We start from the raw sequence: 20,175 nt of genomic DNA, 5'->3' as shown, positions 1-20,175 counted from the left end.
TGATGCCAGAAGGCCCAACTTCCCATGAGTTGGACCATTCCTAAATCTTATTCTCATGAAGCAGCTCTGCCTGGCCAACTTCAGAAGAGCATGCATGACAGCAAAGCTGTGCTTTCCCTGCTCACTGCCTGTGTTCTCCTTGAAGCCCTCGCAGGACCATTTGGGGGAACAGGCCCGGCTGTATTCACACTCTGGAGATTACAGACAAAGCCCCAGACGGAGGCAAAGTTCTTATAAAGAATTTTCTCAAAGACCACTTCCCAGAGCCACCCACACATATGCATCAGGTGGCACCATGCCAGTAGAGAGATTCAGGCACAGCATGGACCTGAGCTGTGCCCAGAGGGAATGTTCAGCACACAGAGGCCTTCAGGATAAGCTCGCCGAGTCCCAGGCTGCCTTCTCTGCTGATTACAGCAGCACTTGAGATGTTGGAGTGCTAGAAGTGGCCTCTGCACCTCTTGCCATGGGAACCATTACCTCTGAACATCAGTCTCACCCTGTACTGGTTCAGTTGGGGATTTACAGACACTGTTTTTCACTGTGTAGGTTTTCCTTTCTACTCCAGCAACCCTACTGTGGATGCAACCCTGTTGTGAAAGGTTGAGAAATCGCCATTTCACTATGAGGGTTCACAGGAACTGAACCCTCATGGTGGAGGAGCTCTCTCAGGGTGTCCGGCCCACTTAGCACTGGGAACGCACTTGGGCACAAGAAGATGTCTTCTGGTGTGGTTGCAGGCATGACTTTAATATTGTCTTTCTTCATGCACTGTGTCCTACCAGGCTCCCCAGAGTGGGAACCAGATCTCCCTCCTTCCCTAATCCGTAAGTTCCCTTAGAGGGAAAGATGCCACACCGGTTTCCCATCTGATGAGGGTTTTGAAGACTTCCCTTGTAAGTCTGTCCTCAGTAATAACTTGACTACATTTCCAATGGGCTCTGAATGGAAGCTGGGAGAGGCCTGCCTTAGCTTTCTGAGGAAAAGAACACTGCACTGCAGGCTGAGAGAATTTGTCACTCATTCCATGGCCCCTCCTTGTCTCATGGGATGGTTAGAAAGCAAGAATCAGACCCCCAAACTGGTGCAGTTTTCAGTGAGTGGCTTTTATTTTTTTTTTTTTTTAGTGAGTGGCTTTTAAAAACTGATTTGAGGGTCTTGGCATGGGCACTACTGTTGACCGTCTGCTCTCTTAAAAGATTGGCATCTGATGTCTTTGGAGTGTTTTTTGCTCTTTCTATCCAAATGCCAGCCTTCTGTCCTTAGATCCTGGTGGGCAGTTCTCCCATGATTAGAGTGATCTTGGAATCCTAAGAGGTTCTGTGCTTCTTATAGACATCCCTAGTCTGTAGAATTGCCTTATTAGTTTCCTACGGCCCCTAATTTCAAGAGTAAAAAGATCACCATACTCTGGCAGGATTCTTGTGCCTCGTACAAAGTGTGTGGCTACTTTACAGCATTCCGGAGATGTTTCATGTCAGTCTTTTCTTTTTTGGGCAATGCTGGAATATGACAGTCTTGGTCTTGCCAGTCCTGCCACAGACCTGCGGTCTCCTAGAGTAATTAGAAACTTCAGGTTTCCCAGGAGGCCTAGGGCTGTGCCCATTTTGTGGGTAGTGTTGTCAGTAGATACACACACTGTGCCACCACTCTGGTCTTGCACTGTCACTCCCTTGCTCGGAGCCCACACTGTTCTCTTCTGATGCTGGGACTTGTACTAGTTCTATGGAATGAAAGTCCATAGGGCTTTTGGCTTGTCTCATTTTCTTGGAGATATAGCCCAAAGTGTATTATGTACATTAAAGTGTTGGAGTTCCTAAATAAAATGTATAAAGTCATAGAAAAATGTAAAATATTAACTACGCATAAGGAGAAATAAGGAATTTAAATCAATTAGAAAATAAACGAAGTAAAATGGAAGCAAAAAGCTCTTCCCCTACTTGCCAAAGGAAAAAACCCAGGCCCAGTGGTTTTCACAAGTAAGTTTTACCAAACTTTCAAAGAATGGATAATTCCTGTATTATGTGAAAAGTTCTTCCAGAAAATGGAAAAAGAATAAGAGCTATTCAACTCACTGTATGAGGTTAATGTAACCTTGACTCCAAAACAAAATAAAGATAAGGAAAATTATAATCTCATTTCCTTTATGAAATAGTTGCAAAAAATCCTAAACAACATATTAACTAATGGGGTCTGGGGTTGTTGCTCAGTGGTACAGCACTTGCCTAGCATGTGTGAGGTACTGGGTTTGAGTCTCAGCATCACATATAAATAAATAAACATCCATTAACAACTAAAAAATACTTTAAAAAAACATATTAACTAACGAATTAACTATTTTTTAAGTGAATCACAATTGGTTGGGACTTGTAACAGGAATTCAAGAAAGATTTATCATGAGAAAATCTAATAATATAACATATTAATAGGGGAAATCATTGTCTCAATACAGAAAAAGGCTTTGATAAAGTTTGACACCTATTTGTAATTTAAAAATATATATATTGACAAACAAGGAGAAGAGAGTGTACTTCCTTAACCTGGTTTTATATCAAAAACCTACAGTAAAGATTCTGTTTAATGGAGAAATTGTAGACACATTCCACTTAAGATTGGGCAGAGAAAAAACACTGCCTACTATCACTGTCTCTGGTTAACAGTACTGGAAGCACTGGTCAATGCTCTGAAAGAAGAAAAAGAAACTAGAAGCATAAATTCTACAAATGGGGAGATAAAATTTTATCTACTTGGAAGCACCAACAGAGTCAACAGAACATTAAGACTAAAAACAAATTTCCGCAAGGTTGCTGGATTCAAGATAAATGTTAAAAAATACAATAGCGGAAATAAATGTGAGTGAACATGGGTATTTAAAAAAAATACAATAGCATTTCTCTATAGCAGCTATAATCAACTAAAAATAAAAGAATAAGATAGCATTTATAATAGCAACAAAAACTGTGGACAAATTTTTGATTTACTTAAGAATACACAGGTGTTCATGGAGTAAATTATAAAACTAATAGAAAAGGATGGCAGAGAACATGGAGGAAGCCACAGGGTCCTGGATAACCTAGTTTCGGTACTCCACTGACCGGTCCCGGTGCTGTTTGTTAGCAGCAATTTCTGTGTCTGGCCCTTGCTCAGGGGAGGGGATGAGACTCTGCCATTAGAAGAGGAGACTTTCCATACATATTTTCAAACCACCACTCCTCCTAACAAAAGAATGTACATTAAACTCTGGAATGGTTGCATGTGACAGGGGAGAATAATGAGAATAGAAGGAAGAAAGGGAGGGAGGGAGAAGGCTGACCTTTGTATACCAAAGACAACAGTGTGCCATGAATTGATGTAGCTGTTTAATGTTCTGCACTGGAATGAAAAAAAAAATGGGGTGCATCTTTTCAGTCTCCTTTCTATACGTATACATAGTGCATAACCTTCATGCACATCTTTTGTTTTTTAGTTTTACCAGGCTGGGATCTTATTATACATATTGATCTACTACTAGGTTTTCTCATTTAACCTTATATCCTGGAGAGTTTTTTTCATGTCACTGTAAATACAGAGGTTTGTCTTATTTCTTTTATTACTGCACATTATCCATAGTGTGGATATACCAGGAATGTATTTGATCACTTTCCTATCGATGGACATTGAGGTTACTTTATCTTTTTTTTCCTTTCTCTCTTTAGGTCAGATGTCTCTTTCACTGTATGAGCACAACATTTATACTATACTTATTTTGTTGCCCCTGGACTTCAAGACTGAGGAACCAGGAACATGCAAGATGGATTATGTTGTAGGCAGAGTTTGTAACTTGAGGACAGACAGGGTCACTGTGGCAGATTATCTATGCTTCAGCTTCCTTCCTCCTACCTGGCCATATGAAGAACACAACTCAATCAGGGTCATGGTTCTTGCCTTCAAAGACCTCATGTTTAGCGAAGGCAGACGTGTGAGTGACCCATGGGGGCAGAACAGCATAGAGGGAGGGAAGCCTCCCAAGTCTGACTTACTGCCTGGGTTTTCATCCAAGCCCAACACTTACTGGATTTGACAATGGGCAAGTTATTTCGCCTCCCCCCAAATCTCAGTTTCCCCACCTCTTTTCTTAGAGGGTTGCTGTGATAAACAAGATGATACATATAACATGTCTGGCACACAGTGATCTGTGAATGTTGAACTGTCAGGAAACCAGCCGATCAGACAGGGACACAGGTTCCCTGAGGTTGTAAGTCCTCATAAATGAAGGGCAGAGCCCCGAGAATGGGCAGCATTCCCTTGGCAGAGCTGGAGGAAAGCATTTTAGTGCACAGAAAGGTAGAAGTAAAAGTCCTAAGTTGGAAATGGGAGGCGTGTTTGGGAGTGGGGAGTAGTGTCCTGTGGTTAGAAGGTCACATTCATTAGCCAGAGGAGGAAAGGACTTTCTAGGATGTATGCAGGTGGTCTTCTGGCACTGAGGACAGAAATCTAGGGTCCCTCCATGAACTTGTGCCTCAAAGCTGAAGTGACAGATCCTCCATAAGACCACCGTTGGCATCAGCCATTATCTAGAAGAGTACTCCCTTCCTCTGTCCTCCTGCCTTCTTCAGCATGGGCCTCCTCCCAGGGCTTGGCCACTCCCTGCACTCAGCACCCCCACCCCTCAGCAGGGTTGGGAGGTAGGCGGAGGCTTTTTGCGGGGGCTGTGCTGGGTGGGCAGTTTTCCCAGAGCAAGAAGCGAAGAGGGACTGAGTTGGCGCCGGCTTCCTCAGATGTAGACATTGCTGGCTGAATGGCCAGCCTGCCCCAGAGAGCTTGAACCCAAGGGCTCCCTCGGGCACTGTGTTCCTGCTCTGGGGGCTGCAGCCCTATACCTCAGGGGAGTGGCATGCCACAGAGGGAGGCCAGAGGGGCACCAGCAATGCCAGGAATGGGCCATGGCCGGGCTAAGGCCAAAGCACGGTTGCTGCCAGGCAGTAACAGGAAGAGGAGCCGCCTTAGCAGGACAAGGCAGGACCTGTGGGAAGAGCCCAGCTGGAGTGACCAAAGATGGTGCAGATCTTCCCCTACCCCTCAAGGGACCAGAGCTAGGAGCCCGGCTCGTGGCAGGGTAAGGAAATCTGGTCCAGGAGAGGGAGCTGGGGGAAAGCAGGGTTTGGAAGGCAATGAGCCTCACTCCATATTATTGTTCTTGCCCAAGAGCAAGGACATCATCCCCTGGGACTCCTCAGAGCCATGCTGGGGTTGACTGGAATCAATCAGAGCTGGTCTTAACCAGAGCATGGCACAGACAGTTTCCTTCACTTCTCTGAAGGAAACTGAGGCCTGGAGGAGGGATTACCAGCATCAGGGATGGGACCGGGTCAGTGCATTGTGACCCCTGATTTTTTTGTCCTCACACCTTTACCACAGCAGCCTCTTCATCTTAAGACCTGACTGGATCAAGGGTCAGCCCTACTGAGAAGGGCATGGCTCTGGGCTCCCCGTGGTCCCAACGGTACCCCAATAAGCAAGATTCAAATTTGGGAGTAGTGGAGACAACTCAAGAGTCTTGGGTTCTGAGTCAAGCTTTGCCACCCTGTTGCCATCTGACCCCAGCCTAGGCCTTCCTGCAGCTGTAAAAGAGGGTGGGCTGAGAACCACAAAGGTGGGCTGAGATCTGTCAGTTTTTGCTGTTCAGCACCCACTACTGCACCAAGACACCTGACTTCTCGAATGCTCTTAGAAGCCAGGGTTCTGGTTAGACATACTCTCTGGGGTCCTCTGTGCAGAGTGAGGCCAGTCCTGAGAACGCAGCGCGGGAGCGGAGCCGAGTGAGGACACTGCGCCAGGCCTTCCTGGCCCTGCAGGCCGCTCTGCCTGCTGTGCCGCCCGACACCAAGCTGTCCAAGTTGGATGTGTTGGTGCTGGCCACCAGCTACATTGCTCATCTCACCCGCACTCTCGGCCATGAGCTGCCTAGCCCTGCCTGGCCACCCTTCCTGCGTGGACTCCGCCACTTGCACCCTCTCAAGGTACGTCATAGTGCTGACCTCAGTGTCCTCTGGACTCCTGTTGTAGGAGAGAGCAACTCTTTGGGACAATCAAGTGCAGGGCAACAGTGCATGGTGGGGAGCTTCCGGCACACACTTGGCTTTCCTGAACCTCAGCTTTATTCTATGTAAAATAGAAGCAAACAGGAGCTTGCCTTCTCCTCCTAAGTACAAAATAAGATTATTAATGTTAAGTATAATTAACGATAATCACCATCGCAACCACAGACAGCAAGGCTTAGGTGCTAAAGCTATGCCAAGAGCTGGTCTAAGTAGGTTCTAGTGTGTTCTGTCTCTTGTGCAAGAACACAATGAAGATTACAGATGAGGACGTATAGGGAGGACAGGTGGCTGGATGTGGTTTGAGTCCCAGGGTGTCTAATCCCAGATACCTTGCTCAGTCACTGAGCAGGCCCGGGATGGCACTGTAAGGAGCTGGCTGAGGAGCGCATGCTTACAGAAGAAGGGCCATCTTTGCCCTCTGAGGAGAACATTGTTAGGGGTCAACTTTATTTTTATGGAGGATACTTTCCACCTTGTTTCTTGCAAATATAGCTAAAATGCCAGATTCTGAGACAAAATGGTACAAGTCTAATACGCCAAAGGTGGTACCTCGTGCAGGGTTCTGAGATGACAACAGGGTCCTTTGCTTTAAAATAGTGACCAAGTTAAGGCCCTAGCATGTGGTAGATAGATAGATCGAAGAATGTACAAAGGAGCCTGCTTAGGTCTAGGGAGCAGGGTGGTGAGCCCGGGAGCAGCGCCCTGTGTCCCCAGTGGAAGAGCTGCTGGAGAGGAGGGGCTGAGTCAACGTGGAGCTTTCTGAGACTGCCTGCTCCTGCTGGAAGGAGGGAAAATGCTGGAAGATCCTAGCTGAGAGGGAGTTTTTCCTGCCCACAGGAGGGGGCCCTTGATCTCCTCAGGGCAGCTGGAGAATGTGGGGGCTGCAGGCGGTGGTGAGATCCCTGACATCAGAGCTCTGATGGTTGGGGGAGGCCTGAGGCAGGGGTACCAGGGAAGGGGGAGCTTCGGGTGTTAAGGATCCTGGACAATGAAGGGCAGCAGCATCACTCACCACCCACCCTGTGTCTTGCAGAAGTGGCCCATGCGGTCTCGTCTCTATGCTGGAGGTCTGGGATGCTCTGGCCTCGACTTCACCACAGCCATTGCCTCCTGCCAAAGAATAAGGGATGCAGAGATGGGGTCTCAAGTCGCTGGAGAGGCAGATGTTCTCCTTTCCACCAGGCCACTCTCGCCAGCTCTTGGCAACAAATGACCACCACACTCATCCTGTTCTCCTAGACCATGCTTAGGGACCTGGATTTTCTACCAGTGCCTACCCATCTTCCCTCTCGTTCTCGGCCTTTGGATTTGACTCAGGCTCAGCTTCCAAGGTCTAGTCTGCAGACCAAGTGAAGCAGTGCTGGGGAATTCCCAGGGAGCACAGAATGGAGAGCCTCATCTTGGCTCTTCTGTGGCAGTTACAAGGAAGTGGGAGAAGAATGGATCTGACTGGGTTCAAAGTCAAGTGAGGCACCACTCCTCCTTTCTCTCCTCTAAGACTCCTGCAAATCCTCTGCACATAGGTAGAAGACAAAAATCATAGTGCACGTGCAGAGCAGGGTGGCCAGGATGGCAGCAGCCTCAGGTGTTGAGAAAGCTAGGGAACTTGTTCTTGGTAGCTTTAAGTGTGAACAGACCTGGGCTGGTGTCACATAGCCAGAGGGAAAATGGAAGAAATATGCTTTTTTATATGGCACTGTGAGATGATTACCCAATGTCAATGAGGCAGGAGGAATTTAGGATTCTTGTCTCTGGATGCTGGGTCTCTCCAGTTGCCCCTCATCATTGCATTTTCTCCCTCTCTGGGCTCTGCATTCTTCCATGATTTTTTTTTTTTTTTTTTTTTTTTTTGACATGAGTTATATCTACAGGTTAAGACGTAAAGCTTACATTGCTTACATTCCAGTTTCTGGAGAAAGTTTTAGATAGTCCCAGCTGTTTAGTTTGAGAAGATTTTATCCCAGAGGCAACTCTATCTTAACTGAACCAGGCAGCCATTTAAGGCCCTGCCTGTGTGGGATGCTGATATGCTTATATACATCCTTGAAGGATCTTAAAAACAAGAATGTGTATCTTTTCCAAGAGTTGGTAATCAGCCTCCTCTTTCCATTATGTTAGAAACCTTACCTCAAAGGAAAACAAGACAGGTCTGGGTCAGCGGGTTCCCAGTGCTGTTGTTGCCTGAGGTTTCATTAACGCTGGGGTTATTTCTACAGTCAATCTGGAAATTAGCTCCCTAGGCCAGATTTTCCCTCAGTCATCATCCCACCAGGCTCTCCTTACGTCCTGTCTTGAGATGCCAGAAGTGTGATAGATCTCTAATGGACTTCATCTCTGGTCCTGAAGAAATAATCTTAAGACTAATCACAGAGTCTACACACACCAAGATGAACTTTCTAGGTCAGGTGTAGCTTCAAAACTGGCACCTGAAGTGTAGGCCGGGAAGGAACCTTTTATCAAAGGTGTTTTTGATAAATTTCAGCATGTAGGAAGACTTGAGTCCCAACAGGATATGATTAGTCACAAGCCATCACTGTCATCATGAACATCAAGGTCTGGGCAAGCTGGGAAGGGCTGGGGTCTAGTCCTCCACAGAGCTGGCTGGGGCAGCAGGGAATCGGGGGCAGGAGTGACTCAGCAAGCTGGGGTGGAGGTAGGAAAGGAGACACAGAACGTCCCAGCCTGAGTTGCATGGGATGTGGGAGCAGCTGGACTGTGGCTGAGAGCCATGGGAGGAGGCCTCAGCCAAGGCCAAACGCATAAATCTGCCTGGAACCACTTCTCTGCTGAAGGACCCTGCAGAGCTTGTGCAGAGCTGCTTCTGGGCAACTGGACAGGGCCAGGCAGGGGCAGAGACCAGGTGTGGGAGGGCATGAGCAGTATTCTTCACAAGACCATAAAAGTCCATCTTGAGTGTTCTATTTTTAAAGCCAAATAGCAGCATCTTCCTGGTTGAGTTGGAGGGGGTAAAAAGAGGCACAGATGAATTTCCTCCTGATTGGTGGCACACAATCTCTTTCTGGGCGTGAAGGAAACTGGTTTTTCTGGGGTTCCCTGAGACCCTGGAACTTCTCCTAATAGATGGGCAGACTGGTTTGGAGCTTGCTCTGCCACACCTGGCTCAGACTCAAGCCTTTGTCTCATATCATCAGACCCCTGGGGTGACCATGTCACCCTAGTGGAGAAGACAAAGAGGGCAAAAAGGTGAAGCTGGCGGAGGCTGAAGAAGGGCAGGCCCCATCAGGACAGCTTCTAAGGCTGCCTCAGGCCCTTTCCAGGCAAAGTTGTTTTCCTTAGTGCCCAGGACAATCCTCTGGGGTTCAGGGGTCATCTTCCTCAGATGGACATCCAACACAGGACAGGGAGCCAAAGGAAGGCACAGGGGATGACTGGGTCTTGCCCTCCTTGATGAGACGATGCTGCCCTTGAGAAAGGTCAGGTTGGAGACTGGGATCCATGAACCACCCAGAATCAGATAGCCCCTTTGCCTCTGCAGCAGATGAGTTTTTTATTTTATGGAGCTAGGGAACATGGGGCGGATGAAGCAGCTGGAGGCAGCAGCGGTCCAGAAGATTGTGTTCCCTAGGAACAAAGGTATGCAGCAAAGAATCTGCTATGTTCCAATAAAATTCACGTGTTTAAGTGTTTTATTTATGGCTGCCTTCCTAATACCAAGGCAGAGTTGTCTAACAGACAGACTGAAAAGCCTGAAATATTCACTATCTGGCCCTTACAGAAACAGAGTGCTGACCTTTGCTCTATCAGGTATCAAAGGTATCAGGGGTATTCAAAATGTGGTCTGAAAATCTTGGGTTGGCCAAAAATATTTTTATGTTATAATATTTTTATGTTATTTACCATTTTTTACTCTTATTCTGTCATGGTGTACTAGAATTTTCCAGAAGCTACACAACATGTGATATTGCAACAGATGGAATGGAGAAAGAGGAGAATCCAGCTGTTAGGAAAGACATTAAAGATACTTGCAAAAATGTAAAACAATACCACTCTCCTCACTAGATATTTTCAACGTGGAAAATAATTATTTTTGATTAAAATGTTCTATATTTATATTGACATAGAATGGGTTAATCAGTTATTTTAAAATAAGTATTTTTAATTCTCTATTTTAATTTCTAATATGGTAACTATCAGTAGGTGCAATCTACATAAGCAAAAGCTCTTTGTTTGGGGTTTTACTTTTTTTGAGAATGCAAAGAAGTCCTGAGACCAAAAGTTTCAGAATCTGGGTTCTAGAATAAATTGGTGACAGTTAAGAAAGCCCCCTCCCAGGCCCTCGTGTCCCGAACCATCACAGCTCCACCCCATGCGCAGGGCAGACGCAGTAGATTGGTCCTATCCTTGGAGAGGCAGAGGACTCTGGGCACAGGGAGAGGCTAGTAGTGAGGACCCAGGCTGGTGGCCTGTGAGTCCCCATCACAGGGAGGTCTCTTGGAGAACAAAAGTGGGGCTGCTCCCCTGGTGGGCTGAGCCATCCCGAGCCAGCTCCTCCTTGTCTCTGCTGTCCCACAGCACACCATTCATCTTCTTCTCCGGAAACAGGTCCTGGGAACATGCAGAGCAAACTCAGTAGAGCTGGTGAGGGTGGGCAAGCATGGTGAAGGGACCCTTGTAAGAAAGTGAGACCCTGCTTGGGTCCCTGCTAGGAGGGAGCCCAGCCAGGCCGGACAGGGAGCAGGAGAGGGAGGGAGGGAGGAGCACAGTGCAAGGCAGGGGTAGGGTGGTAGCAGAACAGTCAGGCTGAACTGCACCTGGAGATCCTTCTGCTCCCTCAGCCAGCCTTGTGCAAGGGCAACTTCTGGGGACAGTCCCTGCTTAGGCACATGAGTAGAAAGAGGAGTGCTGGAGGGAGGGAACAGAGAAGGGGATAGGAGGGGACCTGGAAGCCAGGGGGCATCTGTGGGCAAGAGAAGGGAGCGTGTGACAATGGGTCCCACCTGGCTGTGACTTCTGCAACAAAGCCGCTTCTGGCAGGACAAGGGCAAGAGGGACAGAAGTCTCAGCAGCACAGGGTAAATGGTCCGAGGGTTCAGGGGCCGGCCCCGCATGCCCCCTGAAGGCAAAGGAGCTTCTGAGTGTCCTCCGAGGAACGCTCCAGGGCAGCAAGTCCTCAACTGTCCCTTCAGTAGACATCTCAGCCCCCTCCCACCTCTGGGACCTCTGCTGGGAAACCTGGCTGTTACCTACAGCCAAGGGCTCTGAAGGGCAGAGTCCCTCCTGCGCAGATTGCAGAGTCCTTGATAGCCCCCTGTCACTCCTCACTGGTGATGCCCCACCCTCACTGGTAAGTAGACCCCTCTCAACCCCCTACACCAGCAAGTGGCCTCAAAAGAACCACCATTGTTCTTGCTTTGTTGAGGAGGCTCAGTGAGATACTATAGGAGACATTAAAGAATAGGTAGAAAGGGGACATAAAAGAAGGACAAGGATATAGAATTTTAATTTGAAGCTCTATATATTTTCCAGGCCTGACACTTCCCAAGGCAGTCTATCTATATCAGAAAATGAAGACTAATCAGCCTACGCATCCTGATAATGAGCAGACCAGATCTTAATAAACCATCTTGAGATCACCAGACTAATGTCATCCCCACATGTCTTCCCATACCTACCCCTCTCCAGGTTTTCTTTCTTTCTTTTAAAAATATTTTTAGTTGTAGATGGACACAACACCTTTAATTAATTAGTTTATTTATGTATTTATTTTTGTGTGGTGCCGAGAATTAGACCCAGTGCCTCACACATGTTAGGCAAGCACTCTACAACTGAGCTATAATTCCAGCCCCCCAAGTTTTATTTAAAAGAGGAGCAGGTAACCCCTCAAATGCACCTCTCCAGACAGCCTACATTCTCACTTGAATGCGTGTTCCTTGCTTTCCTAGATAAATCTGTGCCTCTAGTGACATGAGTTGAAATTCTGTCACATATGTCAAAGACCTCACTTGTCCTGAGTTGAGTTCCTTGCTCTCTGGGACCTTCAAAGGACCCTCTTCTGAAGATGTCTCTTCTCTCAGGACATCAGGAATAAACATCTCCCTCCTCTTGGTTGAGTCTGAGTTTCCTCCTTCCCCTCTGCTGTCACATCCAGGTTTGCTTGGGAAGGTGAGGATGGCACCTCCCTGTGGGACCAGAGTCCCTGACACAGCAGGGGATCAGCTGCCTAGCAGTGAAACAGAGGACAAGAGCCAGTTCCAAGGAGGAGCCTCCAGATGATGCTACGACCTGCCAGTTATCAGTGGGGACAGAAGCAGGAACTCAGGATCAGCCTCATTAAATACACTGAGAAGTTATAAAGGGACAGAGACAACTGGTTTTTTTAAACCTAAAAAAAAAGTACAAAAAAAAAAAAAAAAAAAAAGTGATCCAGGAATCAGAATAGAAATAGTTAAGGATGATAGGAGGAGAAAATCAAGTTGAATAAATCAAGTTGGCCTAAATAACTTGAAAGTTGTGTTGAAGCTTTGGTGGTTCAAAACCTCTGGGTTGGGTCCAAGTTGGATGAAAATAAATTCCATACCGCACTTCCCAGAAACCACAGCTAACTTCAGGGCAACTGGCTGAGCCCTGGACCTCTTGGAATCCTTGTGAAAATACAGACACACTCTTCTCGTGAACTCTTTGAAACTGGGAGTGGTGGGGAGCCACCAAAACTGACACAACGGGTGGGTATAAAACCATTAGAATCTTAATACACCCTGAGAAGTGCAGTAGCGTAAGCCAGAGGTTGAAGCAAAACTCAGTTCTAACACTGAAGTGTGGGAACGGATGCTCCTTGACTTATGATGGGGTTACATCCAGACTAAATTCATTGTAAGATGAAAATCTCATAAATTGAAAATACACTGAATATACCTAGTCTACCAAGCATCACAGTTTAGTAATGCAGCACACCATAGAGTATCAGTTGTTTCCCCTTTGATTGGCTGGGCACTGTGGGTACCTCATATCTCCAGCCAAAAAAAAGATCAAGATTCAAAATTCAAATATGGTTTCTACTGAATTTGTATTACTTTCACACCATTGCTAAATGGGATTGTCATAAGGCAGGCACCATCGGTACTCAAGAGGACATATCTCCACAATGTATTAAAAGGGCTGAGGGTATAGTCCAGGGATAGACTGCTTGCCTAGCATGTGCAAGACCCTGCGTTCACTCCCCAACACTGAAAAAAAATTCCTTTAGAATATATTAAAAATAACCACAGAGCAATAAGAGATCTACAATCAAATAGTAAATGGGCTAGAAATGTATCCAAACATCTTCCTAAAAAGAACATCCAAATTGCAAAAGATGCTCAATTTCATTATTTGTTGGAAAATTGCAAATTGAAACCACCACATACCACAAAACATCCATCAGAACAATTAATATCTGTATCTGTTATATCCAGTAAGTTCACTCCTAAGTATATAACCCCCAAAAATGAATGCACAATTCATCAAAAATATGTACAAGAGGGCTGGGGTTGTGGCTCAGTGATAGAGTGCTTGCCTAGCATGTGTGAGACACTGAGTTTGATTCTCAGCACCACCTATAAATAAATGAATAAAATAAAAGTCCGTCAACAACTAGAAAAAAAATTTTAAAACATATCTACAAGAATGCTTATAACAACATTCATTGTAATAGCCCCAAACTAGAGTCCTGCGTTAGTTTCCCATGGCTGCTGGGGTTAGGGTTCTGCTTTACCAACGGGCACCTGGTTAAGTTCCACCAACAGAGGGCGCTGGAAGAAGCCTTTCAGACAGGAGGAGGAGGAGGGGCTGCTTGCCTAAGCTTCCAGAGCTTGAAGTGTCTGGGTGGTGACAGCTCTTCGCCCCTGCAGTTGCATTTAGTTCAAGCTTCCAGCTTTTTCTCTCGCTCAGAACCAGTGTATAGTGTGCCCCTTACAGATGCCGGCACCAGCTGTTGCAGCACTCGGTCCTGGGAAGTCTGGGTTCCACCTCTGCAGGGTCCCTCCTCCAATGTTTTAGGTTCCAGTAACTCTCACCTTATCCCCTTATTAACTCCTACCCCTCAAGTGGCACCTATTTCCTTCAGCTGCCACCTGTGTTTCCTTGGTATTTTCTTTTTGCCTTTTCAGTTCTTATAATAAACCACCTCTGTCAAAGTAACTGGTGTGGTTTTTATGTTCCTAATTGGGCCATGACTGATAGAAGAGCCACGGTAAGATTTTGTGGATATCTGACCTGCCTCCTGACCGGAAATACACGAAATGTTACTTCTCTTTTAAACAGGGAAACTGAGGGATGCCATAAAGTTTACAGATCCACACAGCTTTGCTTGGCTTGTTGTCCAGGTGTCTTGGCATGGTTACATAAACAATCCAGGGCCACGAAGAATGGAGCATGGTGAAAGTGACTGGCTGCCAGGAGAACAACTTGGGTCACGCCAATCCTTATGAACATTATCTGGCTGAACACTCCTCCACACACACACACACACACACACACACACACACACACACACACACTCCTATCAAGGTACAATGGGGGGACATATTTCCTAGAGTTTTCATGATCCTCCTCAGTTGTTGCAGTAACTGAATTGAAAACATTCAACTCTAGAGGCCCTTTGCCATTACGATGGCCACCATTGTATGTGTGTATTTAGTAACATTATCGTAGGGGTTGATTCATTCATCAGATTATAAATGTGTACAGAGATTGCCTCAGCAAACTAACAAGAAAGTTGTGCAACTGGAAAGCAAAAAGTTTTGCAATTTTCAAGGCAAATTATATACCATAAGGATTTTTGAGGGGAATGGGGGAGAAGGTGGACTAGGTTGATAATAATTCACAATGGTTGGTATATAATTTTCCTAACCCAGTTAAATACATACCTTCATAGTTCCCACCATTTAAATTTATGTCTAAATAAAGCAGAAGTACAAAAACTGCTTATTTTAAACTCTATTTTTATTTACGCTCAGAACCAGAATATAATCTTAAGATTTTCCTAATGTACACATTTTAGATTGTGTCAATCCTTCTGTCTGCTAGAGGCATGGAGCAGGGCAAAAATGGACAGAAGTTTTCTCTGAGTCCCTTCAGATGACATGTTTTATCAGCCCAGTTGTATTCTGTGAGCCAGTTTTCCGATTAGGAAAAAAAAAAAAAAGAGTGAGACCCATTCAGGTCCACAAAGGCACTAAGAAATTTCTATTCAGGCTGGAACTTGGTGGTGCCTATCCTGAGGCAGAGGAGTGGCCCTATTATCCAGAATAGTTCCCTGCTGGATGCCTATGTCAAATGTATTCAGCAGGTACTCATACCTGAGGGAGTGGTGCATGTGGTCATCTCCAGATTCTAACTGGATGTCCCCTTGGGTCCTGGCTGTGTGGCCTGGCTGTCATATCCCTCTCAGGATAAACAAGTGTTATGTGCGCCTTCTTTGCTTTCAGGATTCATGTGAGTTTCTCTGAAGTGACACAGCACTGAACTCCATCTTACTGACACAGCTAAATTAGCCCTCAGTCTTATGGGGTTAAGTCATGCCAGAAACTTGGGAGTAAAAAGTAGATCAGTCTTCATGACCGTGAAGTTAAGATAACACACCAGGAGACGAGAGGTTGGAAAGACAGCTCAGCCTTCCAAGACTATATGGTCAGCAAATATACCAGGAAACCAGGACCAAGGAAAACACAGCAATTAACCCAGTTGTGGATCAGCTCCACTAAGACAGAGCAATAGCCTGCCCTGCTGTGAGACGATATTAGCCTTCTCTAACACAATATTAGGGTTTCCCCCCAATGACAAAAGGTAAGCATATGTGTAGAACAGTCCCTGAAGTATCGTATAGGTACTTTACTTCATTAGCATAGTAAAAATCACACCGAGGTAGAGACTGAGATCATAATGCTATGCACGGGGCATGAGAGGCAGGAGGAGGAAGAGCACAGATGCAGCTGAAACTCCACCTCCACCTCTGATGACATCAAAAGACCCTGCCCTGCCCAACCTTAGACTCACTCACTCTAAAGCTACCCTTTCTGTCCTTTGTTTGAGTCAGCCTGGGATTTCTGTCCCCCCCATAAAGGTTCCTGTGTGCTCAAGCATAAGAATAAAAAGTCTTGTTCCTGTGCCAAAGTGACTTTATCTGATTCTTCCAATGGAAAACACAAGAGCCCTGGAGTTGGAAACATTACCAACACCTCTTACATCGCAAAGGGGAATCAAGTCTCCCCGGCTTGCTAGTGTGTGGCAGAGGCCCTCCCACGAGGAGGTAGGCACTGTCTTCAGAGATGAAGGCCGGGCACCACTAACAACTTGCCGGTGGACTCCACTAAAGACAGTTGGAAATGCAGGGATGGGAAGATGCTGGTGTGAAGGCCCTCTTGACCCACCACCTTCCCAATGCCCTCATAAGGAGTCATGAAGCAACCACAGTGAGTATTCTAGCAAAACTTCTGGCCATGATTTCTCTTGGGTTCCACAGAGGCAAGACCATGTGGGACTTTCTCTTTTATCACCCTGGACATGAACACAGGGATCATAGTGGAGAGAAGTCTTCTCCTGAAACTCGGGACAAAGACTGTCAACTTGAGATGCCCTGCAGGAACTCACCTAGCAGGCTCAGGGGGTCCTCTTGAAGAGGGAACCCAGGCCTGCCTCCCCAGTTGTGGAGTGTTGGAAGCATCACCCCATGCTAACAGATAGACAAGGAGAGGGACTGCTCCAGAAGACTCACCCATTCTGTACACACTTGCTCAGGGAGGCCTCCTTCTTCTAGTGGAGGGTCAAGGGTGGATATATTTTTGGCTGTTGCCCACTAGGAGAAAATGAACATCTTCTAATTCCTTTTGTGTCACCTTGGTTAATTCCTGGTAGCCTGTTCTGAATGGGAACACCCAACTAAGTTAAAGAAAACTACATAAATGACTCAACATTCTGAAAAAGGGAAGCTAAGCCAAACAGTGGTTTCTAATGACAGAGCCAAAACAAGTAACAAACGTGAACTTAATAACAAAAAGTAGTACCAGCAACTAGCACACTAAAAAGACTTTCCTCCCCTGCATCAAACCCTCTTCTAGCAATAGTAGCTCAATATCATCACCCACTAAACCCACATTACTTGAAAGGGGCTAACTACACCCCACATCTGGGTTTAGGCCTTTAATTTAATTTACTCTGGGGGAGTCAAACCTGGGATTTTGTGGTCATGGAGTGAAATGGTCCCCATCTTACTCTCCACTGCTGCTTTTCAAGTATTTCTTCTACCTCCAATTTCAAAAGCACCAGGAGCCCTTTCCTCCCCCTGTCTTTTCTTTTCTTTTTTTCAATTCTGGGGAAGGATCCCAGGATTTCTTGCATGCTGGACAAGCACTCTACCACTGAGCTCCACCCCATTCCAGTACCAACCTCTTTAAATTTTATGCCAACTGATCTGTCCCCTAATATCCTTTTTTGGTGGTAACTTCTACTAATCATTCTCTGTCCCTGACTGAGGACTTGAGCAAGACAAGTGTTCTCTATTGTTACTGTCTCCATGTTTTCATCTTCTCCCTCCAGGTTCCCATCTCCACCTCACTTCTAAAACTGCATTGGTGAAGCCACAGATGGCTTTCCCCCAAATCTCATGTTATTTCTGTTCTCTCTCTCTCTCTCTCTCTCTCTCTCTCTTTGTACTGGGGAGTGAACCCAGGGTGCTATACCACTGAGCCTCATTGCCAGCCATTTTTATTTTAAGATAGGGTCTCACAAAGTTGCTTAGGGTCTTCCTAAGTTTCTGAGATTGGTCTTGAACTTGTGATCTCCTGCCTCCGACTCCTGAGTCACTGGAATTGCAGGTGCATACTGCTGCACCAGTGATTTCTGTGGTCTCATTTTCCTGACTTTGTGTTTTGTTTGTGTGTTTCTTTTTAACATCATTTACTCTCAACCACTCATCCTTCTTAAAATGCTTCCATTCTTTAGGCTCCTAACTAGTTGTTCCTTCTGAGTCTTCTTCCTGGCTCCCCCTCTACTTCTGTTCTACTTCTAAATGTGAAAATAGCATAGAGAAAATGAATAAGGAGAAATTCACGATAAGCAAAGACAAAAGGCAGATGACAACTGTGTGACAGTATTTGCAGCTCAGGTCGAAGACACAGAGGGAATTTCCCTAATATTTGAAGAGCTCCTAGAAATAATCAGAAAGCCACCAATAACCCAATAAAGATATGCAGAGATACACAGGTCAGGAAAAGGATTCAACTGGCCATTAAACAATACAAAGAGACCAGCTTGTTCATCAAAAAGAGAAATACAAATCAAAGCTATGCTGAAATACCATTTTCGATTGTCCTATGATTAAAGATCCAAAAATATGACTACATGCTCTGTGGGAAAACAGGTCTTAACTATTGCTGTGAAATTAGCATGAACAGGTCTCTGAGATATTTTTAAAAGAATAAGAAGAACAAAATGGTGTGCATATCCTGCTACCAGAACATATGTGATTTCTCTTTTATTTGCATAAGGACACACACATAATAATGAAAAGCAGCTGCCTGTCAGAGTGGGAACAGTCATAGATAGAGGATAAGGTGAGAATGAATCTTTTAAGTATATGCCTGTTGCATATTCGGCTTTTAACCTATATGAATGTATAAATGAGAATCAAATAACTGTGATCCAAAGAGTTTCTTGGTTAAAAAAAAAAAGTGTCTCATCTTTAGAAAGAGTTAGCAGGATATGTAGATCCTAGGTCCAGTGCTGCACCGTTCAGAGATGAACCCAGGAGTCTAGAAGGATGTTTATGTGACAAGCTACAGCATCTCCAAACATACATTGATTTATTTGAATGCTTTACTTTGGATGTATAATTTGGCTATGAACTGACTCAAAGTTTTGCCAGAGCATTGGTGAACCTCTTACCTGCTTTCACCACCTCCTTCATCAGAAGTGTTGGCATCAATTGGATACTTTTAGCTGCTGAAAGAAAACACCCAAATCAAATGACTTACACAACAAGGACAGCGCTTATCTCACCGGGCATGGCACAGTTGAGGCCAGGTGGGCCGAGGTTGGCTCAGAGCCTTGACAAGGTCATCACAGGTCCAGATCCAGCAATGAGTCCATCTTTCTGCCTTGCTTTCCTCTGCATGTTGATGATGTTTCTCCTTGGGGTTTCAGGATGACTGAAGCCGTTCCAGACAATGCATGAAGACATGATTTCACCCCTGTCAAAGAAGAAAAGGGGGTGCTTCTTCCTATGCATCTTTTTTAAATTAGACTAAAAACAAAAACTTCCTAATACATCATTTTAATTTATAATAATTTATATAATTATCAATTATATTATTAATTGTAATAATTTGATGCTACTGGGAAACCAACCTAAAGTCTTATGATGCTAAGCAGGCAACCTACCTCTGAGATACATTCTAAACAAATTTGCTTGTTCGGATGCCAAATAGTCTACATTAATGGTTATATTAATAATTTTTTAACAAAAGGAAGAATCAGGCAAATTAAAATTAAAAACCACCTAGTGCTGTGGCACACACCTGTAATCCCAGTAGTGCAGGAGGATCACAAGTTCAAAATCTGCTTCAGCAACTTAGTGAGCACCTACACAACTCAGCGAGGCCTGTCTTGAAATTAAAAAGATAAAAGGGGGGTGGTGCTGGGGATGTGGCTCAGTGACAGGACTCAGTGGTTGAGTACCTCTGGGTTTGATCCTTGGTACAAAACACACACACAAACACACACACACACCCTTTGGCAAACAAGATCCAGATACTTAAGTAGCTCTCCAAGACTAGACGCCTTTTTATAAGATAATTCATTAGCAAGGCTTAGAGAGTGATAGCTGCATTCCACAAAGGATAATATGAAACTTTTGGAGCCCAAATGTCTGTGAGAAAGTTCCCACAAGTAACAGCGAAAAGGCATTGCTGTGATTATACAAAGAAAACAAGAAGATCAGAAGATATTGCCCAGGTATGAAGTTCACAAAGTTTGGGAAAGGGGTTTCCAGAACACAGGTCTGCTCAGCTCATAACTGGGTAAATAGCACAATTTCTGAGGTGGCGAAGCAGTCCAAGTTTTCTGTATGGCTTCACAATGAGTAATCCCAAGAGCAGAACTA

General features: G+C 45.3%; 1 protein-coding gene across 1 annotated transcript; it reads left to right on the top strand.

The window, feature by feature from the left end:
- The first annotated feature begins 4,731 nt into the window (after positions 1-4,731).
- TCF23 (transcription factor 23) lies at positions 4,732-10,157 on the top strand. Its single transcript, XM_079110540.1, has 3 exons — positions 4,732-5,095; positions 5,757-5,999; positions 7,114-10,157. Exons 1-3 carry the CDS (start codon positions 4,874-4,876, stop codon positions 7,291-7,293), a joined length of 645 nt encoding a protein of 214 aa, XP_078966666.1. The 5' UTR covers positions 4,732-4,873; the 3' UTR covers positions 7,294-10,157.
- The last annotated feature ends 10,018 nt before the right edge of the window (positions 10,158-20,175 follow it).

The sequence above is a fragment of the Sciurus vulgaris genome (genome assembly GCF_902686455.1).
Source record: "Sciurus vulgaris genome assembly, chromosome: 14".
NCBI lineage: Eukaryota > Metazoa > Chordata > Mammalia > Rodentia > Sciuridae > Sciurus > Sciurus vulgaris.
Note: the sequence above shows the minus strand (reverse complement) of the source record. Positions and strands in the feature narration are given on the sequence as shown.